Here is a 16015-nt window from a genome sequence, read left to right as displayed (position 1 = left end):
GAAACTGCCGTCATTTTTTCCATGGAATTCGTAACATTCTGGATTTAGCGTATTGCCTCCCTGTGGTATTATTTAACATGTTCTGGTGTTTTCTGTATTTGATGTAAACTGGTAATAAAGTGCTTGGTTAGAGTCAAGTTTAATTTTCTTTTTTATTTGACAAGACTGCTTCAAATAAAAAAGCAGCCCATCAGCTTTCTGTGTATCTCCATCAGGAATTAGTCTCCCTTTCTGTGATGTTAAAATTGATTAGTAAGTTCTAGGTATCTGATTTAGCCTGATCCATCCATTATAAAATACCCCATCAGCTTTTCACCTAACAATTTCAGCAGCCATTTATGGTCATTGCCTAGATCTATTATAGCAAGAAGGAGAGATACTATTTTTTAAAGTAATTCCTAAGAGTTGGGATGTAACCGAGTGACATAGCTGTGTGTGACTCTCCTGCTAAGTTTGGTGGTTGAACATTCTCCTTTAAAGCCAAGTCATGAAGAATCTTTACTGAGCTAAGAAGTATATAGCATGAGCTTAGAAGCTCTGTGAAAAGAAGAAGCCCTAAGTGACCCAGTCATCATTCTGTGGAGCTGGCATTCTCACGAGGCAGTTTCACAGGCCCAAACCTAAAAGGGATAAGATGACTTGTTTTTATCTTTGATAAATAACAAAGCTTGGACTTCATCAAACTTTCAGTATATACTGCACTAAAATACATTCATATTTTATTTAAAATAACAACAGGGAGGGGAGTGTTGAGAAATACCATTGAAATATCTGACGCATTTCTCTGTTGGGGTTTGAGAGCAAAGGCAGTGAAGAATCCCCGTCACTGAGCCTTTCCTGATCATTGCTAATGATTTTTCCACGGCCAACCTTGGAGGAAGAGGAGGAAAGGGAAGGAGATAAATTGGAAAGGGCTAGGAGGGGTGTTCTAAACCAGAGCTACTTACTGAGAGGAATTCAGGGTGAATTGACTCTTAACATTGGAAAGTAGCCTAGAAATTATCTGATCCAACTTCTTTGCGCATCCAAGGTTTCCTCCGAAAGGATCTGGCGATGAGGGAGCTCTTCTCTTCACATTCTGAACCCTCATGGCACTCATCTCCTTCTGCCTCTTTAATTCTGCGTATCTTATTTTCACTATTGGATTTTACATTCCTTGAGGGCAAGGGATTTATCTATTTCTCTGGTTTAGTCCCATGTAGAGTGTCAAAGATAAACACAGCTGGACATTAGTTAGAGCAATAAGAACACACTTTATTCAGTAACTACTGACAGTTCAGGAAAGAGCTGAGCTCCATTCTGATTTGCGCAGGGTTGACTGGGTATTTTAAAGAGAGAATGGGAGGGGCGGCAAAAGGGGCTCGGCAGAGTCAGAGAAGTAAGAAATTACAAAGGATTGATCGTCTAAGTGCATTTAGGCTGTGTCTGCTGGCTGGCAGTTATCAGAGTTAGGATTCTGTCCTCCCACAGTCTGAGAGACAGGCCCCTTCCTCTGATGATTACATTTTAAAGGAATGACTCTCAGGTCCTTGAGAAAGACAGTTCTGAGTTGTAAGAGGTACATATTCCCAACTGTAAGTCCTTTGTAGTAAGTGCTCTAAGAAAGGGAGGTCAGGGGCCTTTTTGTCAGGGATTAACTAGAAAAAGGTAAATTCTCCTGGCAATGATGATCTTTCTCAGGCAGGCATTTTAGTGGAGGGGCTGGGGTCATCCCAGGAACATGGCCTTATGCTGCTAAAAGCCATACTAGAGTTTGGCCATCCCCTAATGCAGAGGCTTGGATGGAGTTTGTTATATGCTGAAAGTTCTGCAGTTTTCAAGGGTCTAGAACACAAGTTAAAGAATTTGTGTTTACTGAACAAATTTAAGTAAATTTAGTTTCTTCTACGCTGAAAGGAAGGGGGTCAGTTAGAATGCCTTAGTGCCTAGACACAGCCAGGAAACAGGAGTAACATCCCCATTCATAAATTTCCTTCCCTAGGTCCACCTGGCTATTCTTATTATCAAGGACAGCTGTTAACTTCCCTCCTCTTAAAGCCTAGCCTCTCAATTTGTAAGAGACTTTATCTCCTTACCACAGATATTTTTATTTTTTTGAAATAGTTCCAAATGGATCAATCTATTATAAAATGGTTAATATTTTCATATCTACTGCGGGATTTGGGGCACTATTAAAAAGGGACAGGTCAAATGTCTCTTACCCAGGGAATAGTACCCAATAGGGCAGCATTTCATGTCATATGCTTTCATTTATACCATTTTTCTCAGTTGTTATGTATTTATTTATGATAATTTTTAAATATAGGTCATGGAAACTCTGTCTTATTCATCATTGAAAGGCCAGCACTTACCACAGTGAGTAGCAGCTATTAAATAGATTCCAAAATGATCAACTTAATGACTAAATGAATGAATGACTTTCCATCTTACCTTGTCTTTTCTATAACATTGATAGTATAGAAGTGCTATTTAATAGAAACATGGTGAATGAATGTTTGCAAAATGTCATGGATCTCGAGTTATGTTTCAGTGACTCTTCTTCTCTTTGTAGATTCCTTACCTATTCCTACCTCTTGGCCTTCAACGTGTGGCTTCTGCTTGCACCTGTTACCCTGTGCTATGACTGGCAGGTGGGCAGTATTCCTCTGGTAGAGACCATATGGGACACGCGGAACTTAGCCACCATCCTTCTGGCAGTTGTGATGGCCTTACTGAGCCTTCATTGTTTAGCAGCCGTCAAGGTAATTTTCTTAAGATTCAAATGAATTCTGCATTTCAAGAGAGATACTCTATACTCAGTAACTTTTTTTTTTTGCAAGGGGGTGTGGGTCTAAGTTGAATTTACTCATTCATCTAAAAAACTTCGTGTATTTAAAATTTTTCCAGAAAGGTAATATATATTTTAAAGATCTTATCGGGGTTAATAGACCAAGGTTACAATGTTTGCAAATGAGAAACTTTTTTCTTGCAGTGTTTGACTCATTTTTGACCTAATTCGTTTGATTTCATGTAATGATAAATGAGATAATGATAACATGTTCATAAGTTCTTAAATATGGTTAAGATTCTGCTTACACTAATAAATGCCTACCTGAGTTGGCTGGGTGATTCTCACCTCAAAAAAAAAGATAATAGTACAAAACTTTATTAAAAGTTTTAATATTGGGAACTTGGAAAAATATTGGAACGTGGAAAAAATTATTAAATGTAACCATTTCAAAAATGATCAAAGACAGCAAAGAACTTGAAAATATTTACTTATTAAAAACTGCTACTGCCTTGTATAAAATGCTTCTTGCCTGAGAATATTCCCATCCCCCCAGATCTAGTGTTAAAAACTCACAGGTTGGGCTTCCCTGGTGGCGCAGTGGTTGAGAGTCCGCCTGCCGATGCAGTGGACACGGGTTCGTGCCCCGGTCCGGGAAGATCCCACATGCCGTGGAGCGGCTGGGCCCGTAAGCCATGGCAGTGGAGCCTGCCCGTCCGGCACCTGTGCTCCGCAACGGGAGAGGCCACAACAGTGAGAGGCCCGCATACCACAAAAAAACAAAAACAAACAAACAAAAAACCTCACAGATTTACTGGCTGGAGGTGGCTGATTTGGTTTGGGAGAGTAGCAGAGCAGCCAGCAATTTAAGGGGTAGATTTTGGAAGCAAGAGAGCTGTAGAAGGGCTGAGATAACACTCTCCGTGCATTCACGGATGAATGAGAAAACAACATGTGCACGTGGGACATCCTAGAAAGCGCGAGCAAAACTGAAAGCCTGGGGAGACTTACTTATTTGCTGCAAATTTGAATGAATTCTTCAACACAAGTGCAGGTTGGGCGGCAGAGGGTGGAAGCTTCACTGGCTTTAGTTGTCTGTATATAACCTCTGTTGAAATCATTGGCTGATCACAAAGCTATGCAAGAACAAGAGAGATTCCCCAGCGATCCAGGCAAAAGAAAGAAAGAAACAAATAAAATCCCACTGGGCAAAAATTTCAGCTCTCTACATAAAAAGAGATTTTTCAGTTTGAATCCAGGCAAGTTTATCATATATTAAAACAGGAAACCATCAAATTTCAGAAGAACAAAATAGAATAGAGAGGGCTTCCCTGGTGGCGCAGTGGTTGAGAGTCTGCCTGCTGATGCAGGGGATGCGGGTTCCTGCCCCGGTCCGGGAAGATCCCACATGCCACAGAGCGGCTGGGCCCGTGAGCCGTGGCCGCTGAGGCTGTGCGTCCAGAGTCTGTGCTCCGCAACAGGAGAGGCCACAGCATTGAGAGGCCCACATACCGCAAAAGGAAAAAAAAAAACGTTAGAATAGAGAGTCACTATAGTGTATGACACACAATGCCGGGTTTTTAATTAGATTACTGGACATGTAAAGAAATAGGTGACCCAAAGTCAGGAAAAAATAGTCAGTAGAAAATGGAATAGAATTCACATTCCAAAGATAAACTCACATTTACAAGCTTAACTGATTTTTAACAAAGTTACCAATGTAATTCAATGGGGAAATATAAGATACTGTAATAACGAATTATCTGTAAGGGAAAAATGAGAACATTAACCCTTAACTCATACTATACCCTTAGAAAGTATTTCTAAGTGGATCATAGTCCTAAACAAAAGAGTTAAATAACACCAAAAATTCTAAAAGGAAATAGAAAATCTTTGTGAACTTGTGTTAAGCAAAGATTTCTTAGGATACATAAAGTGCAAATTATGAAAGAAAATGTTGATAAACTGGACATCATCAGGATTAAAAACTCTGTTCCTCAAAAGATAACGTTAATTAAATCAAATGGCAAGCTACAAATTGGGAGAAAATATTTGCAAAACATATAGCTACAAAGGACTTGTATCTCGGATATTTAAAGAGCTCTTAAAATTCAGTAATTAGAAGGGAACTCATTAAAAATGGACAAAAGATTCAAATAGACACTTCACAAAAGAAGATATACAAAGGGTAATAAGTACATGAAAAGTTGCTCAGCATCATTAGTCATTAGGGAAACTCAAAACCACAAAAAAGAACCACTATACACTCTATAGAATGACTGTGATTAAAAAGGTTCACCATAGTAAGTGCTGGCTAAGAATGTGGAGCAACTGGAAGCCTCATACATGACTGATGAGAATAAAAAATGGGTCAGCCAATTTGGAACAATTCAGCCGTTTTGTAAGAAGTTAAACATAAAAATAAGCAATTCTGCTTCTCAGTATCTACTGAAGAGAGATGGAAACTTATGTCCATACAAGAGTCTTACAAGTAAATATTCATAGCAGCTTTATTTATACTAGTTGAAAAATAAAGATCGTCTAGTGACCTCACCTTGGGAATGGATACACTTAATGTGGTAAATTACTGAAAAATGTAAAGGAACAAATAATTTACTGACACATAAAACAACAAAAATGAACCTCAAATACTTACCAAGTGAAAGAAACCAGGCATTTAAGATCAAATACTGCATAATTCCATTCATATGAAATGTCTGTCATTATAATTCTGCCTTTTCTAGAATTTTATATGGCTAGAAAAGGCAGAATTTTAATGACAAGAAAACCTGGGGTTGGGAATTGACTGTAAAAAAGACTTGAAGGAACTTTTGGGGGTGTGAAATGTTGTCTAAAATTTGATTGTGGTTTTAGTTGCTGGATTATATGTACATTTACCAAAACTCATCAGAATATACACATAAAATGGGTGAATTCTATTGTATGTGAATGGTATCTCAACAAAGGTGTGTTTTAAAAAAAGATTAAAATGTTACAAATAGATTAAAGGCTAGAATGAATACAGAACTTAAAGTAGAATATAAAACACAATATGTGATCCTGAAAATCTGATGAAAAATATTTTTGTTTTTTTATTTGAGGTGAAATTTGCATAACATACAATTAACCATTCCAAAGTGTACAAGTTAGTGGCACTTGTGTGTTCACAATGTTGTTTACTTACCTGTTCTATTTCAGAGCTCTTTCATAATTTCGTTAAAAACACCCGATACCCATTAAGTAATGACTCCCAACTCTCCCTACCCCATCCCCTGGTAACCTCTGATCTGCTTTCTGTCTCTATGGAGTTGCCTATTCTGGATATAAAATAAATTATACAATAATTACAGTAATACAATATGTGACCTTTTGTGTCTGACTTCTTTTACTTTGCATAGTATTTTTGAAGTTCATCCAAAGTTGTACTGTATATCAATACTCTGTTCCTTTTTTGACTGAATAATATTTCATTGGATATATACCACAGTTGGTTTATGCATTCATCTGTTGATAGACATTACGGCTGTTTCCACCTTTTGGCTAGTACGAATAATGCTACTATACACATTGGTGTACAAGTTTCTGTGTTGGACATACTTTTTCATTTCTCTTAGGTATATACCTAGGAGTGAAATTGCTGGGTCATATGATAATTCTGTTTAACTTTTTGAGGAACTGTTTTTCACAGTGGATGCACCCTTTTATTTTTCCACCAGGAAAGTACAGGGGTTCCTATTTCTCTACATCTTTGCCAATGTTTGTTATTTTGTATTATTTTATTTAAAGCTGTTCTGGTGGGCATGAAGAGGTATCTCACTGTGGTTTTGATGTGCATTTCCTTAATGATCAGTGATGAACATCTTTTCATGTGCCTTTTGGCCATCTGTGTATTTTCTTTGGAGAAATGTCTATTCGGGTCATTTTAACAAGGTGTTTTTTTATTTGTTTGTTTTTATAAATTTATTTATTTTTGGCTGCATTGGGTCTTTGTTGCTGCACGTGGGCTTCCTCTAGCTGTGGCAAGTGGGGGCTACTCTTCGTTGCGGTACGCAGGCTTCTCACTGCGGGGGCTTCTCTTATTGCGGAGCACAGCCTCTAGGCGCACGGGCTTCAGTAGTTGTGGCACATTGGCTCAGTAGTGTGGTTCGTGGGCTTAGATGCTCCATGGCATGTGGGATCTTCCCGGATCAGGGCTCGAACCCGTGTCCCCTGCATTGGCAGGCGGATTCTTAACCACTGCGCCGCGAGGGAAGCCCCTCTGGTCATTTTTTTTAATTGGGTGGTCTTTTTGTTGTTGAATTGTAAGAGTTCAGGATATTAAATTTCCAACAGATAGATGATTTGGAAATATTTTCTCCCATTCTTTAAATTGTAATTTCACATTCTTGATAATGTCCTTTAATGCAAAAAAGTTTTTAATGAAGTCTAATTTATTGTTTTCTTTTGTTATTCATTGCTTTTGGTGTCAAATCTAAGACTCCATCGTCACATTCGAGGTCATAAAGATTTCCCACTCAGTTTTCTTCTAAGAGTTTTACAGTTTTAGCTCTGATGTTTAGGTTATTGATCCATTTGGACTTAATTTTTATATGAGCACAGATTTCATCTTCTCAGTAAGGGCTACCATAACTACCCTATTTCAAATGCAATCACATACCCTCTGCTCCACATCTTACCTCCCTTTCACTTAACTTTTTCTTCACTATACTTCCAGTTTCTAAGATGCTATATAATTTTGTTACTTTATGTAATGTCTATTTCCTCCAACTAGAGCATAAACCCCACGAGGACAGAGATTATTTTCTGTTTTGTTCAATGCCATATTTCTAACACCAAGAGTTTGTCACATCCAATATTTAATAGCTAAATTTTATTGTTTGCCACTCAATATACATTATCTAAATGAATAAGATCATAAAAAGTTAGAAACTCTTTTTCAGTTTTGGTATGCAGAAACTTTTGCTTAAGTGAGCTGTATTTAAAGCCTAAAAAAGACTGTGCTCAATACTGGTGTGAAATGTTTGGGAGTCAATATGAGGTTTGTTTTATTAGCCTTTCAGTGTGGTTTGACGTGCCTGCTATACTGGTATTGATCTGCAAGAGCAAATGTGGTAGAGTGCTGGACTGGTATGTTAGGAAGGGGTTTTCTTGACACTCTCCCAGCTAACTAAAGGGAGTGGTGAGTCCCCACAGGCTGTCACCTTGGTCAGGTTATGTTAAAGTTGGACCTTCATGCTGGCAGTAAACCCCTGCACATTGGCGAACCTTGGCCATCCCCAGAGTGTCTGTGGTAACATGATGAATGAATGGAAACTTCCTCGTTGGAAGGCTGTTAATCCTTTTCTTTCATGGAATTTGTTCCAAAATCACTTTACTGCATCAGGAAAAACGTTGGCAAAGCATTCCAGCTGTGGTGATAGTAAGATTTAGCTCTTCTGTGGTGGCTTTCATCTTGAAAATTCTTCGCAAACATTAACTAAAGCCTCTGGCAATTCTTGGAGGCTACTTGCCCTTTCTACTTACACATTGGAAGGTCTTAAAACTCAGATTCTCCTGCTAATTCGTAAGCTCTTGAAGCGGAGATAATCTTGGTTATTCTATGTGGTGATTAGTTACTAAGGACAGGATCATAAGGGCTCTGACTCCAAGACAATACACAGTAGAATTAAGATTTTATGAAAATAGAGGTCTTGCTTTGCGGACATTTTTCCGTGCTAAAAACGAACAGTGGATGAAATGCTTACAATAATGTCAGCAAAATAAACACAGCTCTGTCCACCTAGAGTATTTCTAAATGATGTGTGTACTGCATCAATGTGTTGGATTGAAATTACTTTATAATCCCTGGCTATTTCCTTCAATTTTGAGATAGTGAGTCCATATGATACATTACCAGGGGAAAAAATGATTGGATAAACAAGCATAAACATTGAGTCCAGGGAATCATGGAAAATATTTCTTTTATTTCACCTTTGATGGATTCTCAATCATACAAAGGCCACCTGGGCTTCTAGTCAGGGGAGAGTATGTTCTTTTTAGCCTCACTACTTCTTCCTCTTTAATTCTCTTAATGTTGATTGTCTACTTGTGGCCAGGATTACAGCAGGGAACAAAATGAAGGTCTTGCCTACATGGAGCTTACAGTTAAACACTTAAAATTTGTCGTTACATGCCAGGTGTTGATAAGGGCTGGGAGGAGGTCACGCTGGCCTCACAGATATTATGACATTGAGCAGAGATATAAAGGAAGTGAAGGAATGAGCCATTTGGCTGTTGGGGGAGGGGTATTTCAAGTAGAAGGAAAGCAAGTGCCAAGACCCTGAGGCAGGAAAGTAGTGGAGAGTTCACAGAACAGCAGGGAAGCTGACACAGCTGCAGCAGAATGGTCAAGGGTAGAGCCAGATGAAATGATGTCCAGGAGATGATGGAGTGTGTGTGTGTGTGTGTGTGTGTGTTCGTGCACGCGTGTGTGCACAGGATCAAGCCTAGGTCTTTTAAGCCTCTGCCTACTTTCTTTTTACCTGCCATGCTTTTTCCACAGGGTCTCTGACTCTGTTAACTGTTGGATGGTTTTGTCTGATTTTCTTGTTGATAAGGTCTGGCCATGGAGGGGAATGAGATGGGGAAAGAATTCAGGTCCTTTGTAAAGAATCTAGATGTTTCTGTATATGTGTTTGTGGAAGATAAGAGGTGAGGGTTGAAGGAAAAGGGCAGCCTTGGGGTCCATAAGGCATCTATAAGACATACAAATCTTTCTTTTGCTAATATTAACCAGCTTTGGGGCAATATGTATGTTTACAATCTTTGTTTCTCCTCCAATTTACCAAACTCACTTCTTTCATCCTACCTTGTTATCAACCAGGGCACTGGAGGAGGGGGATATAATCTACCCTGATACAATTGTATTTATACTTAATTGAATTTTTCTGGAAAATATTTTGACTTTACAAAGCAACAAACTACCACATGTAAGAAATAAAACAGCAGTTATTTCCCAATTCCCAACCACACCCCGAGACCCACCCTCTGCAGGCCTGCTTTGAACATTTGTCCTTGTACATTTTTACACTTATTGAAAACAAAAACAAATTCTCTCTTTTATACAAGTAAGTTAAGTTACACACCATTATAAACCAGACCCTTCTAGGCCACTTCCACAGCCAGTTAGAGTGTCCCTCTAGGTAAGCAGCTCAGAGAGCGGATGTCTGAATTTTGACAAGCTTTTGTCCAGGGTTGAGTGGAAGAACTAGGGCTCAGAATCTGAGGGTTTTCTTTCTCTAGAAATAATCACAGAATTAATTTAAAGAGTGTTTCTAATTTGTCCTATTTTCATGGCATAAGAAATTTAAGACCTCAGGGAGTAGTTTATTATTTATCATAAAAGAGCTCACTTGCATCTTTGAGAATTTAAATGTGAAATTTGTCTTATTCTGTGCCTCTCCATCACCTCCTTCTCTTCACACCCTTTATTGACGAGGAATACATTTGAGCTTATATTACATAATGTAGAGAACAATCTAGAAACTCATTATTGAATTTTTTTTAACAATGAATTTTAAAGTGAACTAATTTGCTCTCACTCGTTGTGATGAGGATAATCTCTCTGTTGGAATGTATGTACAGTAGAGATAAAGAGCACTTAAGCCATGGAGGCTGGTTATTCCATTCTCTTCTATGAATAGTGAATATTTATAGACCAAGAGAACAATAGGCCGAAAATGTACTTGGGTTTTTCTTACAGACTGTGCATCATCAGACTGTTGACTTGCAATAAAATAGTGACATATGTCAGGCATGTCAGGAAAGTTTGGATTAATTTGGATTGTTTACAGGAGTTAATACCGTTGGTCCTACTCTTTATACTTGCCCTTTTCCCATGTCCTTTAATGCGATTTCCTGTGTTACAGAGGAAGCACCACTAAGTTATATTTAAGAGTAATTTATTTGTTATTGATTCTTTATTACATTCTCACAAGGTATTTGAGATGTTAAGATTTTTTTTTATATCTTTTATAATACGGGGCATGCTTGTAAAAAAGTAAAACATGAGGAAAAAAGAGGAAAGTCAACGATACCCAGCTTTCCCAATAATAACCTCAACAATGAGATGTCTTTTGAGAACAGACATTAAGCAGTGGAGGTCCACTCCCCCAGGTATGAGGCTTTAAGGGTTGGTTTTGTTTGGTTTTTTTGTTTTCCTTTTCAGTAGAGGTCACAGCTTTGCCCCAGATTTTCCATTCATAGTCTTCTACATCATTCCCTTGAAACCAGCACCAATCATCGGCTACGTCTCTGGGCCCTGGAAAACAAGTCAAATTCTCAGGTCTGCATAGGGATGAATGTGCAGCCTGACCAGTGGAGGTGACCACCAGTGACAACTTGGTGGAAATGGAGAGGCTGAATCTTCTCCTTCGGGAGGTGGCTGTGTTCTTCTCTGAGATCTCCCTTCATGCCTGTTCCCAGCCTTGCTCTCGATTAGCCTCCATGCTAGTGTGTATCACAGCCTCCAGCAACACACCCAGTGAAAGAGCAGACAGATGGACAAATGGAGACTGTCAGCCTTAGATCTCTCTTTCATTAAAACGCCCACACAACTCAACAGGGGGAGAGATCGGAAAGTGATTATTTTCTCATTGACATTCTTACCTCATTCCCAAAAGCACTTGGCACAGAAGGAGCTTATGAGAATAAGCATAATACAATAGGGCAGACCAGGAGATGGCAAACTTTTCTCTTTCTTTTGGCAAAGAACCAGACAGAAAATATTTGAGGTTTTGTCATACAGTCTGTCACAACTATTCAACTCCACCAGTGTCGCATAAATTAGCTGACCCCTGCTGTAGAACATTGTACTACCATAGATTCATACGGTTGAACTGAACACGCTTTCAGATTTCTGGAAATTACTTTGTATTTAGCTTATCCAAATAGTACGTTATGGTATTATTGTGTCACATAGATCACTGTGGAATAACTCTTTTAAATTCCAGAATAGACATTATGAAACCCGGTAAAATAAGCATCGTGTTGTAGTATACCAAATGGTAAGATAAAATTGAACTTGAGGAATGAAGATTGCATTTAATGGTTAATGGCTTTGTGCCAATATTAATGGGGTTTTTTTTCTTTTCTTCTGGGCTACATTTTTCTTTTCAGTTTCCATTCTCTGGAAGCTTCACGTTCTCCATCCTTTGTCCTCAATTCATGAGAATTCTCCTCATACTATTACAGGTCCAATCTTTCCAGCTCATTTACAATCCATCCTGTTTGTCCTGCTTTGGAACCCCTGCAATCACTGATAGAAGAGGCCCTGTGATGTCTTGCCATGGTCCATCTGTCTGTGACCACCAGTGCTTTGGGAGGAACCATTGTCTGGGATGTCTCTCTGTCTCAAATTTGGCCAGCCTAGTTGATCCAGGCTCTTCTTACTGCCCTCAGCTGGCTTCTCCACCTGCCACTTTTACCTGTGGTGATAATGTCCTACTACCGGGTCACAGTTTTCCAAGGCAGTACCTGTAGTCAATTTTGGCCATGCGCTAAAGCTGAGATTTCTGTTGACGTCATTTTTCTGATGAAAGTTGGAAAGTGAGCTTACCACTTCATCAGATGTGATGTTGGAAAATGGAGAAGTTGAATTTGCACCTTATTTTAAAATGGAACACATTTAAAGATCCATTACTACTGCCTCTTCCCACATACTTTTACATCACTGCTTTGCCATACATGATACAAATTGTGGCTTATGTTCTGTCACTCTAATTTCATTTGGTAGTCTACTTTAAATGCATGACCACCAACTTCAGGTGGGAGCCAGGCCCCTCCATGTAAGAGGCAGCCCAGGTGCGGAGGAGTACTGCCCCAAGTTCCAGATCCAGAGTCCCGAGGCTGGGACGAGGGGAGGCTGCAGAGTGGAATGATTAGCACGGACCTGAATCAGGCCAGGCTGTGCCCCTGACCCGTGTGAGCTCACCTTGTTCAGCCCTGTTCTTGCACCGTAGTTATTGTGAGGTTGAACCATGGCAAACCACACTGGACACTCAGCACAGTGGCTGGCATGTGGGAAACACTGAGTACCTGACAGCTGTTTTTGTAGTCCTTGTCACCATCACCATCATCGAGAAATTGTCACAGCTCAAAGTCAGGAGGATAAGGCCTCTTGTTTCCCTTTTGTAGGAATAACCAGTCTTGAAAAAACGTAACCCAGTTGACTGCTTTTTTTTTTTTTTTTTTTTGCGGTATGTGGTCCTCTCACTGTTGTGGCCTCTCCCGTTGCGGAGCACAGGCTCCGGATGCACAGGCTCAGCGGCCATGGCTCACGGGCCCAGCCGCTCTGCGGCATGTGGGATCTTCCCGGACCGGGGCATGAACCCGCATCCCCTGAATCGGCAGGCGGACTCTCAACCACTGCGCCACCAGGGAAGCCCAAGTGCTTTTTTTTTTTTTTTTTTGATTCTGTATATTTCAATTTACAGTCATGCTTTAGATCATCAAAAAATATTTATAACACTGCTGAAGATTGATCCTGCCCTCCCACCTCCCTTTATTCCCCCATCCTAGGTAACAGAGGTTTAAATTCTTGACCTAAGAGCTAAGAGTAGTAACATACTTGCAGGTGTTTAATGTTTAAGCGTATTTTGGAATTTGGAAGTAGATATGTTCAAATATCATATAAGGGCAGAATCCTAACATAAAACTACTCTATCTAGTTCAAAAAATGAATGTTTATCAAGAGAAAGAGAATAGTGACAAGTATCACTGACTTATGTACAAATGAACATTGGAGTTATCACCTAAACCTCCAAACTATAGAAATATGATAGATGTTTTTAAGGGTATTTGAAAGTTTACCAGAATAAGCAAGATACAAGAAAAGATTCATTTTCTTTTATTGTTGTTCTTAAAACCTGTTACTGTCATTACCAGATTTCTCCATTCCACTCAGTGCTGGGTATTGGAACAAAATAGCCATTGGAGATGCATCTTTTTATTCAGTGGCTACCTGAAAATCAGAGGCCCTTGTGCGGTCTTCCCAAGGCATTCTTTGTTGTCTGTTACTAATATGTCACCTGGGAAGTCATTTTTCCTTGTGCTGCATCTGAACCTAATGCAGATGCTTTTCATGTTCGGTGTAGTACACAGTTCGGCTGCACTGCTCTGCTTGGCTTTTGATCTGGGCCTGGCAGGAGTTTTTTCACATCCTTAAATAATTTGTTTTATTCCTTGTCTTCACACGGCAATTACATTTTCACAAGTCACACTCTTTAATAAGAAAATGACTTACCTACCCCTCTGATGTTTATACCTTAGCTGGAAGACTAACTGAATTTATTAATGGAAGAAACTTAGATAGTTGCATAATGGAAAAAAGGAATTTTCAGACATCAGTAACAGCTTTATTTATTTTTCTTGATTGTATGCTTTATGATTCTCAGCAAGATTTTATAGTCTGTATTATTATTTGCTTTTACTCAGAATAATTGTCACCTTTTGAGTGATAAGCTTAATTTTTAACACATTTTACTATTTCTTTTAACTTAATGATTTATACACTCATAAAAGCAACTCATTACCACTTAGCCTTGCAATGCTTCTGATTGTTTTAAACTCTTAAAAAGGTCAAAAGACATTTTTGTAACTCCTGAAGGCATTCTGTCATTATTTCCATTGAGAATGTGACATTTCTATTTAAAGGAGCACACCCTTTCCATATTGTTTGAAGAAAACCATGAAATACGTAATTAGGATGCCCAAGACTAAAAGCAGCTAAAACAAGTTCCTCTAAACAGAAAACCCAATGGAAATGCTTATTGTATTGGAAAATACAAAGGAGACTGAAGTGATTGATTGCCAGATTCTCTAGGTGGTTCACTCTAAGTACAAAGCCCAAGGAGCCTATAAAGGAGTGATAAATGCAACGTGGGGAGAATCAATCCCCTCATTAAAAAAGAAAACAAAACTAAACTAAAATGCCTTACTTTTACACATGCTTTGCCTAAAGAGGCAGCATGGAGTATTAGAAAGAAAACGAGTTTGTCATACAAGCGTTAACGTTTCTATATTTACATTATTACACATCAAAATGTTGACAATAGGGTCTTCAAACTTTTTTCTCACCTAAAATATAATCAGAATAAATGAAATAATATATATGGTACATGGGGTTGTTCAGGAAGGCAAGTGCTGTATAAATGCATTTCCACATGGTGTTTCAAGTCAACATTCTGAAATTTAACTCCTGAACTTACCTGTTCATTGTTTCCCTGACCATGATTTCCCACCTTTGTGCATCCTACTAGTTGCCCAAGCCAAAATTCTTGGGGTTTTCTTGTTGCCTCTCTGTCTTGCTCATTAATATTACATTCAACCCATCAATAAATCCTGTCAACTTTTGTTTCAAAATATGTCTAGAATCTGACCACTTCTCAGTGCCTTCACTGCTATCACCCTGGTCCAAGCCATTCTCTCTCACCTAGATTATTGCTATAGCCTCCAACTAGTTGGCCTGCTTCTACCCTAGTGCCAGTGGTCAAGAATATTCTCAGTACAGTGACTACCATGATTCTTAAAAATGTAAATCAGATCCTGTCTTTCTTGTACTTAAAATTTTTCAGTGGCTCCTTATTTCTCGCAAGTAAAAGTCATAACTTCTATAATGGCTGAAAAGGTTTGACATGCTCTGTCCCCATTATTTTTCTGGTTTCTTCTTGAATTCATTTCTTCCTATGAAACGAATACTGTGGCTGACTCCTTCATCTCTTGCAAGTCTTTGCTTAATTGCCACCTTCTCAATGAGGCGTACTCTGTCCACCATGTTTAGAATTGCAACCCTCTTCTTGTCCACCCACCTTATATTGCAGATACCCCTCACCAGACTATCTTTTTTTTCCCTCTCTGGAAAGGCAACGTTTTGTGTGTGTGTGTCTGTTTTGCTAACTGGTGTATGCCAAAGAGCCTAGAATAGTGTCCGGAAAATACAGAGAAGATGGAAGTTATTGATTGCTATATGCTTTAAGTGATTGCCTGTAAGCACAATGCCCAAAGAGACTAAAAAGAGAAGGCAATAATACATATTTGTTGAATGAATGAGTAATCAGTGACAGTGTTTTACCAAGGGCCTCATTGCTAAGGTTGGAAAAGTTACCAAGAATACTTTGAGGAAGCAAATTGTTAGGGGGAGTGTCCTGTAGTATCCTTGATGCTCCTGTACTTTGTGTGTCTCATAGGCAGAGGCCAGGAATCTGAGTAGCA

The 16015-nt window shown here is 39.0% G+C and overlaps 1 protein-coding gene across 5 annotated transcripts in view; it reads left to right on the top strand.

Annotated features, from left to right (window-relative positions):
• The window catches only part of TMTC1 (transmembrane O-mannosyltransferase targeting cadherins 1), a 260735-nt gene that overhangs the window by 135975 nt on the left and 108745 nt on the right, over nt 1-16015 (top strand). For all 5 annotated transcript variants that reach the window (XM_049694189.1, XM_033430160.2, XM_049694188.1 and 2 more), the window contains one exon: nt 2552-2741. In XM_049694189.1, the coding sequence (XP_049550146.1) occupies nt 2552-2741 (190 nt within the window). The remainder of the gene's footprint in view (nt 1-2551; nt 2742-16015) is intronic.

This window comes from Orcinus orca, chromosome 11 (genome assembly GCF_937001465.1).
Source record: "Orcinus orca chromosome 11, mOrcOrc1.1, whole genome shotgun sequence".
NCBI lineage: Eukaryota > Metazoa > Chordata > Mammalia > Artiodactyla > Delphinidae > Orcinus > Orcinus orca.
The sequence above is the reverse complement of the archived record's forward strand: the minus strand, read 5'-3'. Positions and strand labels throughout refer to the sequence as shown.